At 39.2% G+C, this 26,195-nt stretch overlaps 1 protein-coding gene across 9 annotated transcripts in view; it reads left to right on the top strand.

Annotated features, from left to right (window-relative positions):
* The window catches only part of abcc8 (ATP binding cassette subfamily C member 8), a 230,583-nt gene that overhangs the window by 201,065 nt on the left and 3,323 nt on the right, over positions 1-26,195 (top strand). For all 9 annotated transcript variants that reach the window (XM_043705956.2, XM_043705955.2, XM_043705950.2 and 6 more), the window contains 8 exons: positions 1,359-1,472; positions 2,341-2,461; positions 2,562-2,692; positions 4,718-4,796; positions 6,839-6,947; positions 8,324-8,427; positions 15,435-15,568; positions 21,644-21,706. In XM_043705956.2, coding sequence (XP_043561891.2) covers positions 1,359-1,472; positions 2,341-2,461; positions 2,562-2,692; positions 4,718-4,796; positions 6,839-6,947; positions 8,324-8,427; positions 15,435-15,568; positions 21,644-21,706 — 855 coding nt within the window. The remainder of the gene's footprint in view (positions 1-1,358; positions 1,473-2,340; positions 2,462-2,561; positions 2,693-4,717; positions 4,797-6,838; positions 6,948-8,323; positions 8,428-15,434; positions 15,569-21,643; positions 21,707-26,195) is intronic.

The raw sequence follows: 26,195 nt of genomic DNA, 5'->3' as shown, positions 1-26,195 counted from the left end.
GTATTATTTTGTACGTCTCTATTAAGTCTCCCCTTAATCTTCTAAACTCCAACGAATACAATCCCAGTATCCTCAGCCGTTCCTCATATGTTAGACCTGTCATTCCAGGGATCATCCGTGTGAATCTCCGCTGGACACGTTCCAGTGCCAGTATGTCCTTCCTGAGGTGTGGGGACCAAAACTGGACACAGTACTCCAAATGGGGCCTAACCAGAGCTTTATAAAGTCTTAGTAGTACATCTCTGCTTTTATATTCCAACCCTCTTGAGATAAGAGACAACATTGCATTCGCTTTCTTAATCACGGACTCAACCTGCATGTTTACCTTTAGAGAATCCTCGACTAGCACTCCCAGATCCCTTTGTGCTTTGGCTTTATTAATTTTCTCACCATTTAGAAAGTAGTCTACGCTTGTATTCTTTTTGCCAAAGTGCAAGACCTCGCACTTGCTCATGTTAAATTCCATCAGCCATTTCCTGGACCACTCTCCCAACCTGTCTAGATCCTTCTGTAGCCTCCCCACTTCCTCAGTACTACCTGCCTGTCCACCTAACTTCGTATCATCGGCAAACTTCGCTAGAATGCCCCCGGTCCCCTCATCCAAATCATTAATATATAATGCGAACAGCTGTGGCCCCAGCACCGAACCCTGCGGGACACCGCTCGTCACCGGCTGCCATTCTGAAAAAGAACCTTCAACATGTACTACAAGAATCGAAGAGGAAGATCCACAACCAGGGATAAGCAATAAATGACAGTGACCCACCCTCATCCAAACATCAATTTATAAAACTACTTTCACCAATTAAAGTTACCTTCTCTTTATTAAAAGCACGATGATCATAATGACTAGGATATCATGTTAAGAATCACACCGCTAAGGTATAGTCCAACAGGTTTATTTGGAAGTACAAGCTCTCAGAGCCCTGCTCCTTTGTCAAGTGGCTACTTTTCAGACAGGATGATTAATGTATGAGAATAACGTTCAAGGTGATGCACCAAGTGCTGGAAAATGGAATTGGGATTAGGATAGATAGATGTTTGATAAGCAGAAGGACCGCTTTCCAGCCTATAAAAACTGTATGCCTTTATATGAGTTACTGCCCCAGAGGCCAAGTATCTTTGTTGAGCTTCCTTTATCAATAGCTACAAACTCTTCAGTGCATTATCCCACCAAAAATTAAATGTTGAATATTTACTAGATTTTTCATCACAGTATAAAATGCTGTCTACAATCTTTTCAGTACTTTTTCTTACAATTCTACTCATTTGTACGTTCATGCCTATTCGTTCATGATTGCTTTGCTCAAGCACTGAGGTTATATGTCTGGAATGATGTTTTTATTACGATTTCTCAGGAGTATATTGGAGCCTGCGTAGTTCTCATTGCAGCAGTGGCCTCTATTACCAACTCGTTATATTATGGACTTACATCAGGACTTGTGGGTCTGGGACTTACCTATGCACTTATGGTGAGAGTATTTCATTGATCATTGCATGTCTAACTGCTGAAATTAGCAGATATTTAAATAATATTTGAATATGAATAACTCCATTTTCTTTTAGTCAACTTACACTAATATCACAAAGATGCAGAATCCAATGTACCTTTGAATAGTTGAGATGTAGTTTGAATGTGGGTGTGAGTGGATACAGAAGGAAACATTTGATAAGTTAGTGAAAGAAATCCAAGAAACTATTTATACGTTAAAACCCCCTCTGAAAATATACCCGAAGTCTGTTGTTGTAGTCTTGAGGCCTCTGTTCTTGTATTGTACCCACCCTCTCTGGTAACCTACCCATTAGCCATTCAGAGAGATGTTGACAACTCTTGGCCTTCAGAACAAATCAGTTTGTTTTTGATTGCAGCTTGCTCTGCACGCACACCTGTGGCATCTTAGACATCTTAGACATCTTCCCCATCTACTTGAACAAGGCAACAGTGTAAACACAGCTCACAATGAGAACCAGTAATTTGTTTTATTTCCAAGTGCAGCAATTCCTTCCACACAGCTTTTCCCTTCTTGGCCCATGATCTAAAAAGAAGAAAATTAAGAAGATTAGGTCTTTACAGCTTCAAGAGTAAATTTACCATTAATAATTGCCTGGACATTTATACTAGATTTAAAGCCAAGGTAGAGCAAATGTTGAACATTAATGAAGTCGAACCCACAGGTCATATTTTTTCTATAAATTTGATTGATGTATCATTACATTTGTTCATGTGGAAGATCAATAGTGTTTTATGTTTTGGCTTTTCGTACTGCCTGTATTTAGCATGGTTAAATGCTATGAGTGGCAATATAGTCAATTGTTTCTTTTATTGCTGTCTCTTTCCAGATTTCAAACTACTTAAACTGGATGGTACGCAATCTCGCTGATATGGAAGTGCAACTGGGTGCTGTGCAAAGAGTAAACAGTCTTCTTAAGATTGAAACAGAAAACTATGAGGGACTTCTATGTGAGCATTCATTTCACAGGAAATCTAAATATAACCAAGCAGCCAATTAATGAAGGAAACTTTTAACATTTTTTTTCTCATCCTGGTTACCCTGCTATAGCACCTTCCCAGATTCCTCCAAACTGGCCAGACGAGGGTGAAATTAAAATTCAGAATCTCAGCGTCCGGTATGACAGCAGCCTAAAACCAGTGCTAAAGAATGTGAATGCTCACATCAGCCCAGGACAGAAGGTAGGTTGAGACATTGTCCTTGGCCAATATGAAGCTGTTAGATGGAGAAAGATGAAGTACTGCTTTAAATTAGCCTTCAAAATATTGAATAATAATCCAAAATCATGCAGCACCATGCTGAGCATCTGCCAGGAATGGTACAGAAGCAGTTTGGTCTCCTGAAGGAAAGTTTATTTCTAATGTCCTATTAGAGTTGGGTTGGAAAATGCAATCCCTTCCACTGGCAATTAATTCATGGCATGAATTGGAAACAGTACATCTATGAACTGGAGGGAAGGAGAACATCATGCCACGAATTAGGAGTTGAACAGTTGAGTTCACATTCTCTAAATATTACATTCCTTACTTTGATGATGGCATTGAGTGTTAATTCAATACTGCAAGAATAACGGAAAACTTAAGAGGAAAGTGACTCCAGTCACACTCAAGTGTGTTTGTAAGTAGCTTCAGAGTAATGCTCCTCCATTACATTATAAAATAGTTTTTGTTATGAGGACAAAGCTATCAAGTAGATTTTGTTTTTAAGCTCTACCCATTTAACACAATGTCAGTACCATTGTATTGTGCTGGAATAAAAGAAGGTTGTGTACCTAATAATGTGCTCTAATTGCTCAAAATATCTTGTTCATCTGAAATATTGTGTTTTTCAATGTGGCCTATTATGCATCAATTCCATCAGTAAGACTGGACTCTACAGAGACATTGTATCTCCATCATCCAAGCTGTAGCATATATTTGAACGTGCTTCATTGCACAAGTGTACCTCAACCAAAAGCATATGTTTTGGAGACAGAAGAAAAATGTATTTTAAGAGAAAGGATTTGGATATTTTTGTTCCTTGTAGTTAGGAAAGTCAGTTATTTGCCAATGAAGCCAGTTGGAGACAGTGTTGTTTAATCCCTGTTTGATGATATCGAACCAAAAATTGGAATATTGAGAACCTTAAGGCATGCATAGTACAAAAACAAATAAGAACGTATAATGGTTAATGGAATAAGTGGTTAATTGAAAATAGATTAAAGTAGCTCTTAACTGTAATATTTTGACAAATAAGAATCTGCAAGATTATATATTCCTGAATAAATGATGTGAAGGAGCTAGTGTTGGACTGGGTTGGAAAAGGACCTAAGTAACACGACACCAGGGTCATAATCCGACAGTGCTTTTTAGTCTGAAGGTTGCACGTCCATGCTGTAATTGGTGCTCATACTTTAGGTAGTCATTCCAGTATAATGAATGCTAAATTATCACAGCAGCTGTTCTTTAGATGGGATATTGAACTGAGACCTCCAGCTGTCTGTTCATATTAGCACACTTTAACAAAGAGCAGGGAAATTCTTTAGGTGACCTGGTCAATACCCCTCTCTCAGTTAATAGCACCAATTAAAAATAGAAAGTTCAAGTCATTCGTGCCACTATATTTGTGTAATTTTGATGGTGCAAAACAGGTGGTTTGTTTTCCAACACAACAGTAATTCATACCATGAGAATCTTATAAACAGACAGGACTCTGGCCTGGATTTTATGGCCAGAGATAAAGCAAAAAATGTTCACATTCGCTGTGTTTACAGCTGTTGACAAACTTCTTGTGAGCTTTTAAGTAACAATTTATGGTTCCTAGAGATTTTTTTCTCGGGATCTGTGGTGCATGAGAGCAGATGTTTCTTCAACGAATCAAACTGAAGAATATTCACTGACCCAGAAGTTTAAATCAGCAAGTATAAGTATGAATACTTAATTCATTGCAAGATGAAGTACTGAAAGCAAAACTAGATGGCAAGATAGAGGAGATTGAGATGTTACAGTATGTAAAAAAACAAAGAAAAACAAATGAAAAGAAAATTGAATATAAAGTTAGCCTTATCATTTCTTAACCCAAAAATCAGACCATTAAATGTAAATCACAACATGATTTTTATAAGTATAATATTTATATTAGTACAACATGCCTTTGGTACGCATCTCTGAAGGCTTTACTGTGCATAACATTATGATATTCAATATTAGAATCTATTTATTACACAGGTTGGAATCTGTGGACGAACTGGTAGTGGGAAGTCTTCCTTTTCTCTAGCCTTTTTCAGGATGGTAGATATGTTTGAAGGTAAAATATTTTAATCTGTGTTTGTTTTGAATATTATGACTTCAGTTTTTGAGCCAGCTGATAACTGCCTTGCATTGAATCCTGGCTTGAACCTAAGCAACAGACATTGGTACTTTTAAATGCCTTGGTTGGCTACACATAGTTCTGAAGCATTGTGATGCTGGTGGTATTGCCCAGCCAAGTGTCAAAGTAAATTTGCTAAATACATAATAGCCAGTCTATTTTGCTATCCATGAAAGATATGTTGAAATTTTTCAATTCTCTTTTAGCTTGGCAGATATTTTGTTATTCTGTCCTCTTTACTGATCACTCTTGTTGGTAATCCAAGTGTCTTCTATGCAGATGTATGCCCACAAATCCCAATATCTACCTTTTGTGGTAGCATGATTAGCGAGTAAGAATTGGACTCCCATTTGGTGATCTTTTGCCAACTGAAACATAACTATTTCTCTCTACAGATGCCACAATAACAAGCTGAGTATTTCCAGCAATCTTTTATTTTCAGTTCTCCGGCTTCCATTAGCTTTTTCAGTTAGTATTGTATACCTTGCAACGCCCTCAAGTGCATTCATCTAGTTTTTCAGTAAGCTTATGTTAACTACCAATCATTAGGCTGTTTTATTTTACAGATTGAAACTAAACGTAGAAAACAATTGTTATATCCCTTTTTGCAAACAAAAGTACAATTTAGAGAGCAGAATCAATTTTCCCTGCTCATTTTTTGATTCTGTCTGGCTGTGGACTTTAAATGAGCATATTTTCCTTTGCCAGATGAAGCTAAATTTATTGACGGCCACTGTTTATTTTCTCTGACTCTCCCCCTGCATTCAAAGGAAATGAGTGGTTGATGTTCACAGTAATAAACTCGTTTTATTACACACAAACAGTCTAGCTTTCCTTTTCATATGATAGAAATACTATTGTCACTAAGTGAGTGTAGTTATAATAATTCTGTTTTCCTGTTATGACAAGTTATTTATTCTGGGAATGTACGACAAACACGCCCAACTTGCGATTTCCTAGATAGGAAAATGCATTCAGTTCACCACACTGTCATCAAAATTAAGAAATTGCCTGTATCCTCCTCACCACACCCAGGCCCAACCATTTCACTACCATGACTACTTTTTATGTGTAACAATTAAAAGCTTTGACCCAATAATAAGGATGAGGTGGTACTGTATTCACTTAGTTGAAATCCTGATCACGTGCTCTGTAGCATTATAAGGAAGTACATTCATCATGGCATATTATCATAAACTCTTTTTCTCCTTGGTCTTTTTGCCAATATTTCAGAATTTTTTTTTTGTTTTATTGATGTCCAAATAATTTAAGCAAAATAGACACTTGAGAACAATGATAAAACAGATGAAGGTTCATTTACATTCTATAGGAAATTAGATTATCACACTGGATTTGTTTGGGGTTTGCTTCATGTTAGTGTCAGCTGTGCCTCAGTTGGTGGCTTTCTCTCATTTTTGTGTCAGAATGTAGTGATTCATGTCTCATTTCAGAATGTGAGCACAAAATCTGGGTTGATACCCCAATACAGTACTAAGGAGATGCTGCAGTGTAGAAATTGTCACCTTTTGATGATAATGAACAGAGACCCTGGTCTGCCTTCCAGGATGGATATAAAAGATTCCATGGCACTTTTTTTTAAAAAAATCATTTTTGCCTGTTACCCTGCCCAATGTTTATTCCTCAACTGGCAATGGAAAAGCAGATCATATAGTCATTATCACAATACTGTTTGTGGAAGCTTACAAATTTGCTACCGTGATTCCACAACAGTGATAATATTTCAGAAAAAGTAGTGGGTTGGCTGGAAAGTGTTTCAGAATGCCTGGAAGCGAAAGGTGCTATTTAAATGCATGTCTTTCTTTTCTTAAAAAGACATCTTTTTACACACAAATATCTGGACAATGAACTAACTATTTACTTCCCATTTCAAATCTAATCTTTATCATGCGTCAGGATAGCTTTTACAGAAGCATAGCTTAAAAGCATTTCTTCTGAGTCCTCTTTGTTTTTCTGCACAGGGAGGATAATTATTGATGGAATAGATATTTCCAAACTGCCACTGAACACTTTACGGTCCAGACTATCCATTATTCTTCAAGATCCTGTGCTATTCAGCGGTTCAATTCGGTGAGTATCCACCATAAGGTCGTTTGGCTCTACTACAAAGGCCATTGCACGATTAGTCATCCTCTGATGTAACCAGCTTAAATTTGAGAAAATGACATTTTTTCCAATTGAAAAAACATTGCATCCATACAGTTTGGGACTTTGGGATTATCTGGTATTTTGATGAGCTTATGTCTCAAGTGGTGTCAGAAAATATTTCCTAAAATAGACACTTTGAACCATTACCCAAAAGGAAAGTATACTGAGAAGCAATACAGAGTAAATCTCTGTAATAGGAAGATGAATCTGATTATTCTCTGATGGTTTTTGTGCTTGCACAAATAAGTTTGTGATGTCCCATAAGTAAAAATAATTGTCTATTATGAAGGTTGCAGGAAATCTCAACTAGAGTAATCTTAATGCCTCATTTTGGGTGTAATCTGTTTGATCACTTTTCAGTGCATTCTCTATGATAGTTGACTTAATGGGAAAGCTACTAAAGTTCTCCTGCACACATCACTGCTTGAAAAGGTAATCACAATACAGTCAACATGTTTACAGGTAAACCCCAGCAATGCAAAGGGTATACTGAACAGCATTAGATTCAAAGTACAGAAGATTTTCTGAGTGACTTTTTTTTCTTGCTAATTGGAATGATCTGGAAATTCACTTTGTTTTAAATAGGAATTGAGAGAAGAGTGGTGTTTCTTGATGACCTGTCAAACTCTTTACAAAAGAGTTTAACGTAGGTTTTCCCTATTCCAAATCATAGCACAGATTGTTTATAATGTACATAGAGAAAAAATATACAGTAATCTAGGAGACTACTTTGATGACAAGATATGGGTTTGATCATTTCATCTAGCCTTCACTGTCAATTAACAGGTCTGGCTCAAACACTAAATATCTTCATGCCGATGATGATTGTTACTTTTAAAACTACATCCTGCATGGCCTTTTTGTTTTACCTTAGTATTTGTAATTTCATACGAAAAGTTTTATTCAGCAAAAAAATATGAATATTAATCTCCACATTAAGAAGGAATAAGTAGAATTAACATTGGAACTTACCTTCATACTTGGGAATAGAACTTCTCAGATTGAAAAGTCCCTTTTTGAATTTATCTTAGAATTCATTGTAATCCAAAACTGAATGCAAATAACTATAAAATTCAAAAAAAGATTTTAAATTGATCCCCTGACTACAATGATGTTCAATGAAATGAAACTGATATTTTAAGAAATATGTAAACACTAGAAAATAACATTCAATTAAAAGTACATTGACCACCAAGTCTGGGAGAAACAGGTTAGCAGATTGTTGATCAGGATTTTGTAAGACAGGAATAAGAAGATGATTTTGGAATTTGTGTTTGAATCAAAGTTTTCTTTTGTAGATTTAATTTGGATCCAGAGAAAAAATGCACAGACAGTGTGTTGTGGGAATCCCTGGAGATCGCTCAGCTCAAACATGTGGTGAAGGCGTTACCAGGAGGTTTAGGTAACATAGGCAATTTTATAATATGCAACAGTTATGCAGGGAAGCCACGAACAAAGTGTATGCTTTTATGTTAGCTAACCATCAACAAATTTGAGAATAAATCATCTCTGCTATTCTCCTTTGTTCCTTGTGTTTCTTCAATAGTGTAACTTGATGAGTTGGTTTTACATGTTTCAATTTACTATACACAAACTTTCTAGCAATCCATATATTGCAGGTTAAGTACAGGTTTTATTCATTTAGAAAACCAATTCTTTCAAAATAGTATTGTTAAACCTGCCTATTGACTTCACACGTAGAAAGTGAGGACTGCAGATGCTGGAGATCAGAGTCGAGAGTGTGGTGCTGGGAAAGCACAGCAGGTCAGGCAGCATCCCAGGAGCAGGAAAATTGACGTTTCGGGTAAAAGCCCTTCATCAGAAATTAGGCTTGTGAGCCAAGGGGGTGGAGATAAATGGGAGGAGGGTGGAGCTGGGGAGGAGGTAGCTTAGATTTTGATAGGTAGAATAAGGTGGGGGTAATGGTAATAGGTCAGAGAGGAGGGTGGAGCAGATAGATGGGAAGGAAGATTGACAGGTAGAACAGGTCATGAGGATAGTGCTGAAGTTGGATCTGGGAAAAGGTGGGGGAGGGGAAATAAAGAAACTGGTGAAATCCACATTCATGCTGTGTTATTGGAATGTCCCAAGGTGGAAAATGAGGCATTCTTCCTCCAGGCGTTGGGTGCTTAAGGTGTAGCGATAGAGGAGGCCCAGACCTGCATATCCTTGGTGGAGTGAAAGGGGGATAAAAGGTTCTTTTTTTGGAATGGCAGCCGGTGACAAGCGGTGTCCCGCAGGGTTCAGTGTTGGGGCCGCAGCTGTTCACATTATATATTAATGATCTGGATGAAGGGACTGGGGGCATTCAAGCGAAGTTTGCCGATGATACAAAGTTAGGTGGACAGGCAGGTAGTACTGTGGAAGTTGGGAGGCTGCAGAAGGATCTAGACAGTTTGGAAGAGTGGTCCAGGAAATGGCTGATGGAATTCAATGTGAGCAAATGAGAGGTCTTGCACTTTGGAGAAAAGAATACAAGCATGGACTACTTTCTAAACGGTGAGAAAATTCGTAAAGCCAAAGTACAGAGGGATCTGGGAGTGCTAGTTGAGGAATCTCTAAAGGTAAACATGCAGGTTGAGTGCGTGATTAAGAAAGCGAATGCAATGTTGTCAATTATCTCAAGAGGGTTGGAATATAAAAGCGCTGTTGTGCTACTGAGACTTTATAAAGCTCTGGTTAGGCCCCATTTGGAGTACTGTGTCCAGTTTTGGTCCCCACACCTCAGGAAGGACATACTGGCACTGGAGCGTGTCCAGCGGAGATTCACACAGATGATCCCTGGAATGGTAGGTCTAACATATGAGGAACGGCTGAGGATCCTGGGATTGTATTCATTGGAGTTTAGAAGATTAAGGGGCGATCTAATAGAAACTTACAAGATAATACATGGCTTGGAGAGGGTGGACGCTAGGAAATTGTTTCCGTTAGGCGAGGAGACTAGGACCCGTGGACACAGCCTTAGAATTAGAGGGGGTAAATTCAGAACAGAAATGCGGCGATATTTCTTCAGCCAGAGAGTGGTGGGCCTGTGGAATTCATTGCCACAGAGTGCAGTGGAGGCTGGGATGCTAAATGTCTTCAAGGCAGAAATTGATAAATTCTTGATGTCACAAGGAATTAAGGGCTATGGGGAGAATGCGGGTAAGTGGAGTTGAAATGCCCATCAGCCATGATTGAATGGCGGAGTGGACTCGATGGGCCGAATGGCCTTACTTCCGCTCCTATGTCTAATGGTCTTATGGTCTTATGTGAGTTGAAGTGTTCGGCCACGTGGCGGTGGGGTTGGTTGGTGCGGGTGTCCTGGAGGTGTTCTCTGAATCACTCTGCAAGTAGGCATCCTATCTCCCCAGTGTAGAGGAGACCACATCAAGAGCAATGGATACAGTAAATGACATGATATGAAAGTGCAGGTAAATCTCTGGCAGATGGTGAAGGCTCTTTGGGGTTTTGGACTCGTTGCGCCCGATTCGGTCCCCTCTACACTTGAGAAACCGGATGCCTACTTGCAGAATACTTCAGAGAACATTTCCGGGACACCCGCACCAACCCCTACCACCCTGTGGCTGAACACTTAAATTCCCCCTCCCACTCCACCAAGGACATGCAGGTCCTGGGCCTGTTCGCCACACCTTAACCACCCGACTCCTAGAAGAAGAATGCCTCATTTTCCAATTTAGGACCCTCCAACCACACGGCATCAATGTGGATTTCACCAGCTTTCTCATTTCCCCTCCTCCCACCTTATCCCAGTTCCAACCTTCCAACTCAGCTTCGTCCTCATGACCTGTCCTATCTTTCTATCTTCCTTCCCATCTATCTGGTCCACCCTCCCCTCCGACCTATCACCATTACCCCCACTTGTATCTACCTATTGCACTCAGCAACCTGTCCCCAGCCCAACCCCCTCTCATTTATCTCTCCACTCCCTTGGCTCATAAGCCTAATTTCTGATGAAGGGCTTTTGCCCAAAACATCAATTCTCCTGCTCTTCTGATGCTGCCTGACCTGCTGTGCATTTACAGCACCATACTCTTGACTTTTGAGTTAACCTGTCTGAGCATCTTTATCAATGTCATTACTTCATTCTATCTCTCTCATAAACTGGACAGTGGAGAAGACATTTTTGCATAGGTCTTAAGTTTATATTTTTGATACACAATTAAAATTCTGCTGGCTTAAAGTCTGAAGGTGCAAGCATTTATTGAGCTTTAAGTGCATCTATGGGAAAGAAAAGTTTGGATAAAAGCAGTGCATATGATTGAGTAAATTTGAGTGGGACAGGTATTGTATGAAAGAGATTGCATGTGAGGGGGGGAGAGAAAATGGAGTGAAATTCGTTTTGACAGGTACTGCAAAGTGACCACTAGCAAATTGGCAATCCATTTTATAGTCTGCATGATTTTCTTTTCCAATGAAGCGATCAAAAAGAAAATGCAAAGTAGTTGGAAAAGAGCTATTATTTCAAATATTTTGAGCTACAGTACAATGTGAATTTCACGTCCTCGAAGACTGAATAATTAGTTATAACTATAACAATGAATGTGTTTTTCCAGATGATTTCAAAATTAGATTTTACTTTGGATAAAAGGAAACTGTTTTCATGTTTTTATATTTAGTTCAGAGTGACGGAGAGAGATTTAAAATTGAAGAGTGAGAGAGGAAAAGTAAATGTTTACTGCATCTGTGTTGATGGTGTATAGGAATCTAGATATGATTAATTCAGAGAAGATTTATTTAGTTACCTTTGGTTATCAAAGAACAAAGAAAATTTACATCCCAGGAACCGGCCCTTCGGCACTCCAAGCCTGAGCCAATCCAAATGTATTGTCTAAACGTGTCGGTCAATTCCTGAGCATTTGTATCCCTCTGCTCCCCACCTACGCATGCATCTGTCCAGATGCATCTTAAATAAATCTACCGTGCATGCCTGTACCACCTCTGCTAACATTCCAAATGCCTATCACCCTCTGTGTGAAGTACTTGCCACGTGCATACCCCCTTAAACTTTTCACCTCTCACCTTGAAAGCCTGACATCTCGTTATTGAATCCTTCACCCTGGGGAAAAAGTTTGTCTCTATCCACTCTTCATGATTTTGTAAACCTCAATCAACCTACTCAACCTTTCTTCATAGCTAGCACCTTCCATACCAGGCAATATCCTCGTAAACCCTCTCCAAAGCGTCCACAACCTTTTGGTAATGTGGCGACCATAACTCTACACAGCATTCTAAATGCAGCCGAACCAATGTCTTGTATAATGTCTTTTTAATTCCAATAGATGATGAACAAATAATTTACCTTTTTCCAGGAACTAATTTAATATACTTGCTTTCCGGTATTGAATTTTTGTGTTGTAATCAGAAAACAAGAATATCTCATTTCTGTCTATACACCCATATTTTCACCTTCTGAATACATGGGTGAGAGGGTTTGCATTTTCTAGCTCTCCAGGCTGTATTGGAGGAGTTTGGATGCCAAAGCAGGCTGGTTAGAAAATCCAACTCTAGAAGTGCTATTTTTCAGACATACAACCATCCCCCTGAGAAAAAAACCTCCAAGTCCAATAGTAAAATGTTAAATCTCCTTTATGTGGTCAAAGAACAGTACAGCAAAGTAACAGCCGTTTTGGCCCATCAAGCATATGCCAATGCATGATGCCTTTCAACGCAGTCCATATCCCCCTCTTTCTGGCCTATTCATGTATCTGCTTCTACCACCTCCTCTGGCAGTGCATTCCAGGCACTTATCACCCCCTGTGTGGGGGGGGGAAAGAAAACTTACCTCGCACACATCCCCTTTAAATTTTCTCCCTTTTACTTTAAACCTATATCCTGAATTAATTGACATTTCTACACTGGGGAAAAAAACTCCAACTATCCATTCTATCCATGCCTCTCATAATTTTGTAAACCTTTATCAGATTGCCCCTCAGCTTCTGATGTTCAAGTGAAAATAAACTGAGTTTGTTCAATCTCTCCTCATAATTAATACACTCCAAACCAGGCAACATTCTTTTCTGGACCCTCTCCAAAGCCTCTATATCCTTCTGGTAGTGTGATGGCCAGAATTGTACCTAATATTCCAAATATGGCCTTCCTAAAGTTCTATACAACTACAACATGACTTGCCAATTTTTGTACTCAGTGCTCCAAATGATGAAGGCAAGCAAGGCATCAGCCTCCTTAACCACCTTATTCACTTGTGTTGCCACTATCGTGGAACTGTGGACCTGTACTCCTTAGTCCCTCTGTATGTTAATGCTTCTAATAGTTCTGTGATTTACTGCATACATCCCTCCTGCATTAGACCTTCCAACATGCATCACTGGATTAAATTCCATCTGCCATTTCTCCAGTCAAATCTCCAGCCTATCTATAAATCTGCTAAATCCTCTGGTAATCCTCCTCAACCGGTCATTCAGTTGTAAACACAATCTTGTTCAGTAGTAACGTAAATAACCTCTTAAAACTGTTAATACAATACACAAGCCCCTCTTGAAGAAAGTGTTATTTTGACTTTTGAAACATACGCATGCATTTATAATTGGCTTAGCCATCAAAACAAACCAAGTTCCAAAAAAGGAATTCTGGATCAGTGGTGCTGGAAGGGCACAGCAGTTCAGGCAGCATCCAAGGAGCTTCGAAATCGACGTTTCGGGCAAAAGCCCTTAAAAGGAAGCTTGAAAAACACTTGGCTTTTTTTTTAAGTCACACCAAATAGCCTATCAATCAAACCAGTCTAAATGCAGGTCACCTTTCTCCTAAGTGAAGATTCCAGACCATTTTTAACTAATTATTTTCTAATTTGTTGCAACTTTACTAGTATTTTATGTTTAGTCTCTTTAAACACAAGTGCAACAGGATCTTGATCAGATTGGCCAATGGGCTGAGAAGTGACAGAGTTTAGTTTAGATAAATGTGAGGTGCTGCAGTTTGGAAATGGAAATCAGAGCAGAACTTATACACTTAATCGTAAGGTCCTGGGGAGTGTTGCTAACAAAGAGACCTTGGAGTGCGGGTTCATTGTCCCTTGAAAGTGAAGTTGCATGTAGATAGGATAGTGAAGATGATGTTTGGTATACTTTCCTTTATTGGTCAGTGCATTGAGTATAGGAGTAAGGAGATCGTGTTGTGGATGTACAGGACATTGGTTAGGTCACGTTTTGAATATTGTGTGCAATTCTGGTCTCCCTCCTATAGAAAGGATGTTGTGAAACTTGAAAGGGCTCAGAATAGATTTACAAGGATGTTGCCAGACCTGGAGGGTTTGAGCAATAGGGAGAGGCTGAATAGGTTGGGGTTGTTTTTCCTGGAGTGTCAAAGATTGAGAGGTGACCATATAGAGGTTTATAAAATCATGAGTGGCATGGAGAGGTTAAATAGACAAGGTCTTTTCCCTGGGATGGGGGAGTTCAGAACTAGAGAGCATAGGTTGAGAGTGAGAAGGGAAAGAATTGAAAGGGACCTAAGGGGCAACTTTTTCACACAGGGTGGTGGGTGCATGGAATGAGCTGGCAGAGGAAGTGGTGGAGGCTGGTACAATTACAACATTTAAAAGGCATCTGGATGGGTATATAAATAGGAAGAGTTTAGAAGGATTTGGGTCAAGTGCTGATAAATGGGACTAGATTAATTTAGGATATCTGGTCAGCATGGACGAATTGGACCGAAGGGTTTGTTTCCATGCTGTACATCTCTATGACTCTAAGTGGGTTTAAGCCCATTCGAAGGCACTTGGTAATTGAGAGATTTGGCATCAGGAAGAGGCACAGGCGTATTATATTCTCACCTTTGTTCAGCAAACTTTCTGTGGTTTTGCTGAGAATGAAATAGGTCAGAGTGGCTACCTGCCTTAACTACGGACAATCATAAATGCAAGGGTGTGCCTAAAGATGAGGACATGCTGGCCAGTTCCCACCTTAAAGAACTGAGCATCAGCCCATACCCACCCGACCCACACCAACACTCCCAACTCTTGTCTAAAACCCTGATTCACATTTTTCAGCTGATGTTCTGTAACAGATTCCTAACATTCATCACGAGTGTTGCAAGTCTCTGCCTCCATTATTTGAATTAAATGGCATCATCTTGACCCCACATACTTTGGCACAATCAGTGCAGGATATCCCTAATGGACACATTCTGACACTTATTATCATGCTTAATATTTGGTCCTTCAAACTAATTTCAATTCTGAAACAATAAATAAGATAGTAGTAATTACAAACATGTTTAGATTGAATAAGGGGGAAAAACCTAATCACCTATGCCTTTTTCACACCATTTCAGAAACATAGGAACCTTTTGGTCTAATTCCATGTAATATGAAAGTTTAGGTAAAAGTTAACTGTCGCAAGAATGATTACCAAGATTCCTATTTTGTTTCTTTTCACGTTTGAATGGTAGATGCTATAGTTACTGAAGGAGGAGAAAATTTTAGCTTGGGTCAGCGTCAACTGTTTTGCTTGGCGAGAGCTTTTGTACGCAAGAGTAGTGTGCTGATCATGGATGAAGCTACAGCCTCAATAGACATGGCAACCGTGAGTACCAAGCTTCAACTTCCACTACTGGATTTTTCAGTGTGAGACTTCACTACAGGGATCTATGATATGGTTTTAGGAATTACATTGTAAAGGTATTTCAAACCTGGAAATTCCAAAGTCTTCCACTCTAACTTTGATAGTATTCAACGGTATCCCCACAAAGATGGTTTAAAGGAGTCAATTAGATCAACATCTGTTCTCGAAAATCTTATGTCTCTCTAATTAGAATTTAAATTGTATCTAGACAAAGAGAATATTTAGATACAGTCAGTACAGATTTAAAAATGGACATTTGTGCCTGTTAGGGATGCAGGATGGATGAGCTAACTAACCATGGCAGTGTGATACAAGAAGCCATTCGAGAGGGAGGAATAAGAATGAATGCAGAGATAGTAGGGAAGAGTACAGTGAGAGAAAATGATACTATTCTCTGCAGCAAACGTGCATGAGTCTAGATGATGGTATTGCCGGCCTAGTGTCATTGGTCTGGGACATCTGCTCAGAGCTGGAGAGGAACTTGCAGTGGGACGGGGAGGATCCAGTCATCAGGTCCATGTAGGTTCCAGAGGAGATTCTGCATAATCAGAATGAGGATCTAGTTCTCAAATTAAAAAGCAGAACCTCAAAACATCATCATCTCTGCTTTAGGAACAATGTGCAAATTGGCACAGGGCATAACAGATTAGAGTTGAATACATGGCTGAAAGACTAGTGGGAGAAGTATGTTCAGGTTCGTGATGCACTGGCACGAGAACTGAAGAAAGTGGGAGCTGCACCAATGGGGCAGTAACCACCTGAACTGTACTAGGTCTGATGTTCTTACCAATTTCATAACTAAGGGAGAGGATTAAATGGTGGCAACAAGGGATCACATTTGGGAAGATGTTTGACTTGACCAGCATAATCAGGGCCAAAGAGAAAGGCAGGAAACCATAAACAGATGTGACCCACAAAATCCTAACCAGTAAAACTATAAAAAGACAGGGCTCTTGGTGCAGTGATAGTATCTTTGAACCAGGCAGCCCTGAGTTCAAGTCACACCTCTTCAAGGGGTGTGTGATAGCATCGCTGAATAGGTTGATTTAGAAAACAGGTAAAACTTATAAAATCCTAACAGGACTAGACAGGGTAGATGTAGGAAGGATGGTCCCAGTGGTGGGGGAGTCCAGGACCAGGGTCACAATCGAATGCTATGGGGTAAACAATTTTAGGACTGAAATAAGGCAAAATTTCTTCACCCAGGGAGTGGTGAGCCTAAGGGATTTGTTACTGCAGAAAGCAATGGAGGCCAAAACATTCTGATTTCCAGAAGGAGATGGATATAACACTTAGGGCTAAGAGATCAAAGGACATAGGAGAGAATCCGGATCCGTCTACTGAGTTGGATAATCAACGATGATCATAATAGATGCAGAGCAGGCTCGAAGGGCCAAATGGTCTAATCCTGCTCCTGTTTTCTATGTTTCTGTGTGACAGGAATGAACATTGGGACAGGAGTATTCTGTTCTGCCATTCAATAAGATCAGGGCTGATCTGTGGCCTAACCCCATATACCTGCTTTGGACCCATTTCTCGATACCTTTGCTTAATAAAAACTTTGTCTATCTTGGATTTAAATTCAACAATTGAATTAGCATTGATTGCCATTTTATGATGAAAACAAGAATACAAAAAGAGTGAACTAACAGATTAGACTAAATTTTGCAAAGAGGTGAAAAGTATAAAACTTTAAGGCTCTTGATCTGAAGGAGCAAATTGCTGCAGGTGCTAGAATCTGTACTGAAAGCAAAAAATGCTGGAAATCATAGTGGATCAGACAACATCCACGGAGAGAGGGCAAGCTAATGTTTTGTGTCTGGATGACTCTTCTTCAGAGTTCTCTCTCCATAGATGCCACCTGACCCACTGTGATTTCCAGCCTTCTATCTGAATGCATTTAGGATCTGAAACAAATCTGACATTGGAAATAGAAATGAATAACTATGATCTGGAAGCCATTACAGAGACATGGCGGCAAGTTACATGAAGGGTGCAGGACATTTTGGAGTGATGACGAACTAGGAAAAGATGGAGGGTTAGCTGTGTTTGTTAATGGTGGGCATTAACAGAATAGAGAGGAATGACTTAAGTTCAGGAAACCAAGATGACCTCCCAACTCCTGTACTCAATACTCTGATCAATAAAGGAAAGCGTACCAAACCCCTTCTTCACTATCCTATTTATCTGCGACTCCACTTTCAAGGAGCTATGAACCTGCACTCCAAGGTCTCTTTGTTCAGCAACACTCCCTAGGACCTTACCATTAAGTGTATAAGTCCTGCTAAGATTTGCTTTCCCAAAATGCAGCACCTCGCATTTATCTGAATTAAACTCCATCTGCCACTTCTCAGCTCATTGGCCCATCTGGCCAAGATCCTGTTGTAATCTGTTGTAATTAGAGGGGGTCAATTTAGAACAGAAATGAGGAGACACTTCTTCAGCCAGAGAGTGGTGGAATTCACTGCCACGGAGTGCAGTGGAGGCCGGAACGTTCAGTGTCTTCGAGGCAGAGATTGATAAATTCTTAATCTCGCAAGGAATGAAGGGGTACAGGGAGAGTGCAGATAAGTGGCATTGAAATGTCCATCAGCCATGATTGAATAGCAGAGTGGACTCGATGGTCCGAATGGCCTTACGTCCACTCCTATTTCTTATGGTCTTATAAATTTAAAACAGAGTTGAGGAGAAACTACTTCTCTCAAAGGCTTGTGAATGTGTGGAATTTGCTACCCCAAAGTGCAATGGATACTGGGAAAGTGAGTAAACTTAAGGAGGAATTAGACATATTTTTAATTGGTAATTGGTTGAAGGGATATGGGGAGTAGGCAGGAAAGTGGGGGTGAGGAGCATATGAGGCATGATCAATAGGGGGAGCAGACTCGATGGGCCAAATAGCCTAATTCTGGTCTTATATTTTATGAACTTATAAAAGGGCATTCAGCCCATCAAGCTTCCATGGTATTCAATTTTTTTTTTCATTTCAAATGTCTTTTCAAATGTCTATTCACCCCTTCCCTATACCACTGTATGCAGGAATGGTGTTGGCACTATGGTGTTGCCTTATGAGGAAAGGTTGAACATGCCAGACTTGTACCTGCTGCAAGAATAGTAAAATATCACTTGATTGAAACATAAGTTCTTGAAGATCCTCGATAGGGTTAATGTAGAGAGTATACTTCCTGTTGTGGAAGAACCTGAAACTGGGATCGCTATTCAAAAATCAGGGCTATCCCCTTTAAAACACAGTTAAGGATATTTTTTAATCTGAGGGTCATAAGCCTCTGAACTCCCTTCCTGAAAATGTAATGCAGCAGAGTATTTTCAAGGTGGCAGTAGATAAAGTCTTGGTAATCAAGGGGGTGAAAAGCTATCAGGTGTAAGCAGACATATATTTCAAGTTACAAGCTGAACAGCCATAATTTTATAGTATAGAGACAGATGCTGGAATCCAAAATAGACAGGCAGGTGACTGGAAGAACACACAAAGCCAGGCAACATCAGGAAGTGCAGAAGTCAACACTTCAGGTGTAACCCTTTAGCAGTCCTGAAGAAACGTTACCCTCAAAACGTTGACTTCTCCACCACCTGATTTGCCTGGCTCGCTGTGTTCTTCCAGCCTCCTGCCTGTCTCTATTTTATCACTTTATTGTATGGCAGAACAGGCTCAAAGGGCTGGCTGCTCCAAATTCATATGCTTGTTTGTAACTCTAAAATCCCATTTTGAGGTAATAGAAATGGGGGATAATGTCACAGTTGATAAGAATTTTGTCTTGGAGAAGTTCCCACATGGTACATTGTTAGAGACCATTAAAGGCCTTGAATTAGGGGAGACATTGCAATCTCGATTAGAAATTTGTTGGTAGATAGAGAAAGGACTGTACAGATGTTTCAGAACTTCAAAGTGGCCAATAGTGCCCCACAATGTTCAGTACTGGAGCTATTTCTTTTCCACGTCTGCATCAATTATTTGCTTACTGGCCTTACAGCCCAATATTTTGAAATTAGTAAGATATAAAATAGGAGTGTTAGTTAACCTTATTTAGCCATCTGAAGTATTAACGTTTAAAGGTGGGGGTGGGGGGAGAAGAGTGAAGTGAAAATAAACAGACTGATTTCAATGTGAGTAAGTGAGGTAATATTTTCACACAATAGCAAAAGAAATGAGGCTTAATGAATGTATGTTCAGTGGTGTGAATGAACACCAGATTGTAGACCGAAGATAAACTTGATAAAGCTGTAGAAAATCCTGGGTTATATCCCAGTTCATAGAATTTATAAAAGCTAAGAGATACAAAAGAACCAATATAAGATCTTAGAGTGCTGCCTACAATTTAGGCTCCCCATGAGAGAAAATGTGATAAAGCTTTAGAAAGGGCAGCATGGAGATTCATTAGAATGTGGGAAATGTTGTATCTGATGTTAGATGCCAGTAACTCAACAATGAAGCATAGCTTGCAAAGATAGGTTCCCTCGGATATTTCCAGCTGGATGATCATAGGTCAGTTTGTAAAATTCCATGTGCAAAGTGAAATGCATCACAGTCACCTCAGACATAAATCTGCTTTTCATCCCTCCTTTAATAATCACTTCCAATAAAAGCTTTAAGTATTCAAATATCAAAGGTCATACATTACTGGTCAGTAGCCCTGGTTTTATACAGGTGAATTCTATTCCCAATGAGAAGATTAAGTCCATGACGCCTACTTTGCTGCATTACCAAGGAATGTAAATATTACTCTTGCGTTTCTCCAGAATTTTTGAATACAGATTTTACTGCAATGTGACCAAGACTGAGATACAAATAATGAATATAATTAAATGCCAGTCAGTCAGCTTGGAAAGATGTAGCAAACTGTAAATGGAGAGGTTGCCAATATAAACAGAATACTGACAATCCACACCAGAACCTGGGACTGATATTCCTGACAAGGGAACTTCCCTCATTTCCAGTTACCCCATACCACCTCCACAACTGTATCAGAAAATCAGAGGCCCACAAATGACAGCGTGCTGCATGTTTTCACTAATGAACTCTCCAATGAGTGCTTTTGCAAAATGTTTTTCCTTTTCAAGTGGTGGGAGACCTATTGCATTCCACATCCTCCCAAATGATCTATAAATAGCCATTTAATGCTAGCAATTCACCTGTTGTATTTAAGTGAAATCCAATGACCGAAATCAATCATATTTTCATATCATCATCATCATCATCATCATCATCATTGGGTGGGCAGAGTATTTGTGCATATTCACAATGTACATGTAAGAAAAACACCCTATACTGATACTTCTGAAGAAGAGTCATACAGGACGTGAAACCTTAATTCTGTTTCTCTCTCCACAGTTGTTGCCAGTCCTGCTGAGTTACTTTAACATTTCAGTGCTTGTTTCAGATTTTCAATATCTGCAGTATTTTGCTTCTACACACCTACTTAATGCTATATGGTATTCGGTTAGTCTAGGAATATCATATGTGGATACATCTGATATAACTTTTCTGTGAAGAAAATTGGTGATTCATTATTGGGAATGTAGAGACAGTTAGAACTGCAGATACTGGAAAGTTAGAGTTAATAAAATGTGGAGCTAGAAAAAACACAGCAGGACAAGCAGCATCAGAGGAGCAGGAAACTCGACGTTTTGGACAGGATCCTTCAGGATGGGAATCTGTTGGGACTGTGTTCATTCTTGTGTCCTGTGCATCAAGCTGAACTTTGGGTTGTATCTTTTACTGAAAAGGTAATATTGAAGAAAAGTGATTTCACATTGCAATACACCAATATTTTGTTGTGTAATTTTGGGGTTTCAAATCCTGTCCTGAAGCATGGTGAGCCACCTTTCTGAAGAAAGTCCTTCGCATTGATGGGAACTAGTTTAAGTATAAAGGTACTGCAGAAAGAAGGGGCTAAAATAGCAGTTACCAGTTAGGCAAAGTACAATAACAAAATCTGTAATATGGGGTAGGAGAGCATGGCAGTTATTGGTATGTAGAACATATTAGAAAATAAATTCATTCATTGTTATCTTTTGTAGGAAAATATTTTACAGAAGGTTGTGATGACGGCCTTTGCAGATCGGACAGTGGTGACCATCGCTGTAAGTAGCAGCTCCTTTCTTGGTTTTTGGGCAAGATCACAGCGTTTCCATAACCTTGAGTTCAATTGATTGTGAATGAAGTTAGAGTTTGAAGAACTGTATTTTCAACAAGAAGAAAGTTTTCTTTCAGGGAAATTGAGCTGCACACTACACTGATTTAACTAAAGAATGTTTCCTTGTTCATTTTTGGAATGTGGCATCAAGATAATGGACAATATATTTTGAGCATGAAAATACAGTGGGCCAGGTGATTTGACACAACTGCCACTTCATAAGGCAATTCAGTATAAATAATATTGGTGTAAGGCTGGAGTCTTTATGGCCAAACTAAGAAGGGCCATCAGTGAACTTGACAGCTTAATTTATTAATCGCTTGTTTGTTAAACTGAACTCCTTTTTTAAATGGGTAAGCTGAACTTGAGCTTAGAACTTCTGCATTATTGACCAGACTTCTGAATTACAAGAACCGGTAACAGACCCACTACACTAACATGCACTGATTATTAAAATAAATTGCATTGAGGTGATCAGGTAGAATAATGGGACTGAAAAAAGTGTTGGATTTGCTTTATTTAATGAGAGCTGTCACCAATTTTCCATGGAGTGACAGTTAAAATGTCCCATTCCAATCTGACCAAAGTCAATCTTAAATTACAGGAAGCAAGAATGCTCACGCTGAGCTGATGTAGTTATCCTTAAATATATAGATTAGGTTCCAATTACATTACTGAGATCTGTTCTGCTATTTTAAAACTTAATACAAACAGGGTAATTGCTATGGCCAGAAGAAACATGGTAAGGCAAATTTAATTTTTTTTTTATACAAACATTCAAATTAGGTGCAGGTGGAGGCCATCCAGCCCTTCCAACTTGTTCCACCATTCAATGAGAACCTGGAGGATTTGGCTGTAGCCTCAAATCTGCATTTCTCCTCCCTCAATAACTGTGTAGCCTCTTGCTCAACAAAAATTGTTCCATTTCTGCTATAAAAATATTCAACAGCTCTGCTTCCACCCCTTTTACAGGAAATATGTTCCAAAGACATTAAGTCCTCTCAGTGGGGGAAAAAAAAGGCCTCATCTTTTTTAAATAGGTGACCCTTGATTTTTAAACAGTGACCCCCAGTTCTCGATTCTCCCGTAAGAGGAAACATTCTCTTCACATCTACCCAGTCAAGACCCCTCAGGATTCTAAACATTTCAATAAAGTCATCTCTTACTTTTCTAATCTAATGCAGATACAAGTCGAGCCTGCCCCACTTACCTAACAAGACAAGCCATGCATTCAAGGAATTTGTGTAGTGAACTTTCTCTGAATTGCCTCCAACATATTTACATCCTTTCTTGGGTAAACACTGTGCACAATAAACTAGATGTGGTCTCATCTGTGCCCTGTATAATCGAAGCATAATCACCCTATTTTTGTACTTGATTCCTCTCATGATAAATGGTAACATTCTATGAGCTCCCCCAGTGACTTGCTGTACCTGCATACAAGCCTTTGGCAATTTCATGAAATAAGACACATTGATTCAGCTGCATTTCAGGACTTTACAATCTCTCACCAATTAAATAATGATTCGTTTTATTCTTCCGGCCTAAATAGACAACTGCGCAGTATTCTCCATTTTTTCCACAATTTTGCTCATTTGGTTCACTTCCCTACATCCTGTGTAACCAACTTTATGTTCTTTTTCACCATTTAATTTCCTAACTGTCTTTGTGTCATCAGATTTTTTTTGGTAACCATACCTTCTATCCCTTCATCTAAGTCATTTATATAAAAATTATGAACAGTTGAGTTCCCAACATTATTATGGCACATAACTTGTATGTTGACAATCTGAACAGTACTCATTTACTTCTACTCTTTGCTTCCTGCTAGTCAGCCAAATTTTCTATCCATGCCAATATATTATCCTCTACACTATGTGTTTACATGATCTAATAACATTTGAGATGACATCACATCAAAAGACTTGAGAAATTGAAGTACAGTGCATCACTAGCTCCCTTTGCCTCTTTAAAACACTCCATTAGATTGGTCACAAAACCATATTGACTTTCCTGATTACCTTGAATTTATCCAAATGCTCTCCTAAAACTTCTTTAAGAGCTTCTTACATACGGTGTATGAAAGATGTTAAGTTAATTGACCAGCTTTCTGTCTACCTTTCATTTTCTTTGGTCTTTGGTCTTTGCCTTTTTAAAATTTTATCCAACCTTCTTATCTGCCACCTGTCTTTGCTTTTTGTACAAGTTTGATACTATTGTGAACAGTTCAAGTTAACCAGGGTGAGTCTGTCATTTGTAATCTCTTATCATTGGAATGGACCTATGCTGAAATATCCCCTTAAATATCTGCTACTGCATTTCTATTGATCTAACCTTTAACCTGATTTTCCAATGCAAAAAGACAAACACTGATTTCACACCCTCCCTCACTATTGCCATTATGTAAATGATTAGATATATGCTCAGACCCACTCCTCTCTGCCTCAGATTGAATGCAAGATTAAATCATATTATAGTCATTGCACCATCATTGAGATCATTAAGCTTACAGCAAATCGTCTGTACCCGCAAAATCACGAATCTCTCCACGCCAAGAAGTAAGTAACAACAAAATTCAACATTCGATGTCTGTGATTTTTGTCCCAATTTTAATCTACTTTTAATGAGCTCTACACTCTCAAATTTCATCATTCAAAGGGGTTCTCAGGAATAGACCTCTCATGGATAAAGAGAAATGACGATCTTACTACATAATACCAGGTGTAGCCTGCTCTCTAGTTAGTTCCAGAATGTGCTGTTCCAATGAACCATCCTGAAAGCATTCTACAAAACTTGACTGTAGTTTTCTTTCATCTGTCTTTTCCAGTCTATGTGGAATGAAATCCACTATAATTATCACTATGCCTTCCTGACAACCTTTCATTATTTCTTCCTTTATGCATCACCTAACCACATGATTATTAAGGCAGAGTCAGTATATCATGTCTGCTAGTGACTTCATGTTTTTATCATCTCATTTCTACCCAAACTATTTTCATATCTTAGTTACTTGAACCCCTTTTGTATTGGATTAAAAACATCATTAGCGAACAGAGCTATGCCTTGTCTCTGCAGCCATGTCTCTGTAATGGCTACCAGATCATACTTAATATTTCTATTTACACTCTCAATCCATCAGTTTTGTTTCAAATGCTACATGCATTCAGGTACAAAGCCTTTAGTTTTATCCTTTGGTCTCTTTCTAAATTCTACGTATTATCCAAAGGAGAATTCAAATGTTTTTTTACAAATACATTAAGGACAAAAGGGTAACTAGGGAGAGAACAGAACCCCTTAAAAATCAGCAAAGCGGCCTTTGTGTGGAGCTGCAGGAGATGGGGCAGATACTAAATGTGTATTTTGCATCAGTATTTACTGTGGAAAAGGACATGGAAGATATAGAATGTAGGGAAATAGATGGTGTCATCTTGAAAAATGTCCATATTACAGAGGAGAAAGTGCTGGATGTCTTGAAATGCATAAAAGTGGATAAATCCTCTGGACCAGATCAGGTGTACCCTATAACTCTGTGGAAAGCTAGGAAAGTGATTGCTGGGCCTCTTACTGAGATATTTGCATCATCGATACTCACAGGTGAGGTGCCGGAAGACTGGAGATGGGCTAATGTGGTGCTACTGTTTGAGAAAGGTGGTAAGAACAAGCCAGGGAACCGTAGACCAGTGAGCCTGACGTCAGTAGTGGGCAAGTTGTTGGAAGGAGTCCTAAGAGACAGGATGTACATGTATTTGGAAAGGCAAAGACTGATTAGTGATAGTCAACATGGCTTTATGCATGGGAAGTCATGTCTCTCAAACTTGTTTGAGTTTTTTGAAGAAGTAACAAAGAGGATTGATGAGCGCAGAGCGTTGATATGATCTATACGGACTTCAGTAAGGTATTCGACAAGGTTCCCCATGGGAGACTGGTGAGCAAGGTTCGATCTCATGGAATACAAGGAGAACTAGCCATTTGGATACAGAACTGGCTCAAAGGTAGAAGACAGAGGGTGGTGGTGGAGGGTTGTTCTTCAGACTGGAGGCCTGTGACCAGTTGAGTGCTACAAGGATTGGTGCTGGGTCCACTACTTTTCATCATTTATATAAATCATTTGGATGCGAGCATAAGAGGTATAGTTAGTAAGTTTGCTGATGACACCAAAATTGGAGGTGTAGTGGACAGTGAAGAAAGTTACCTCAGATTACAATAGGATCTTGACCAGATGGGCCAATGTGCTGAGAAGTGGCAGATAGAGTTTAATTTAAATAAATATGAGGTGCTGCATTTTGGGAAAGCAAATCTTAGCAGGACTTATACACTTAATGGTAAGGTCCTAGCGAGTGTTGCTGAACAAAGACACCTTAGTGCAGGTTCATAGCTCCTTGAAAGTGGAGTCATAGGTAGATAGGATAGTGAAGAAGGTGTTTGGTATGCTTTCC

This window comes from Chiloscyllium plagiosum, unplaced genomic scaffold, assembly GCF_037043375.1.
Source record: "Chiloscyllium plagiosum isolate Xiang-an unplaced genomic scaffold, Cpla_swu_hap1 HiC_scaffold_18, whole genome shotgun sequence".
NCBI classification, from domain to species: Eukaryota; Metazoa; Chordata; class Chondrichthyes; order Orectolobiformes; family Hemiscylliidae; genus Chiloscyllium; species Chiloscyllium plagiosum.
The sequence above is the reverse complement of the archived record's forward strand: the minus strand, read 5'-3'. Positions and strand labels throughout refer to the sequence as shown.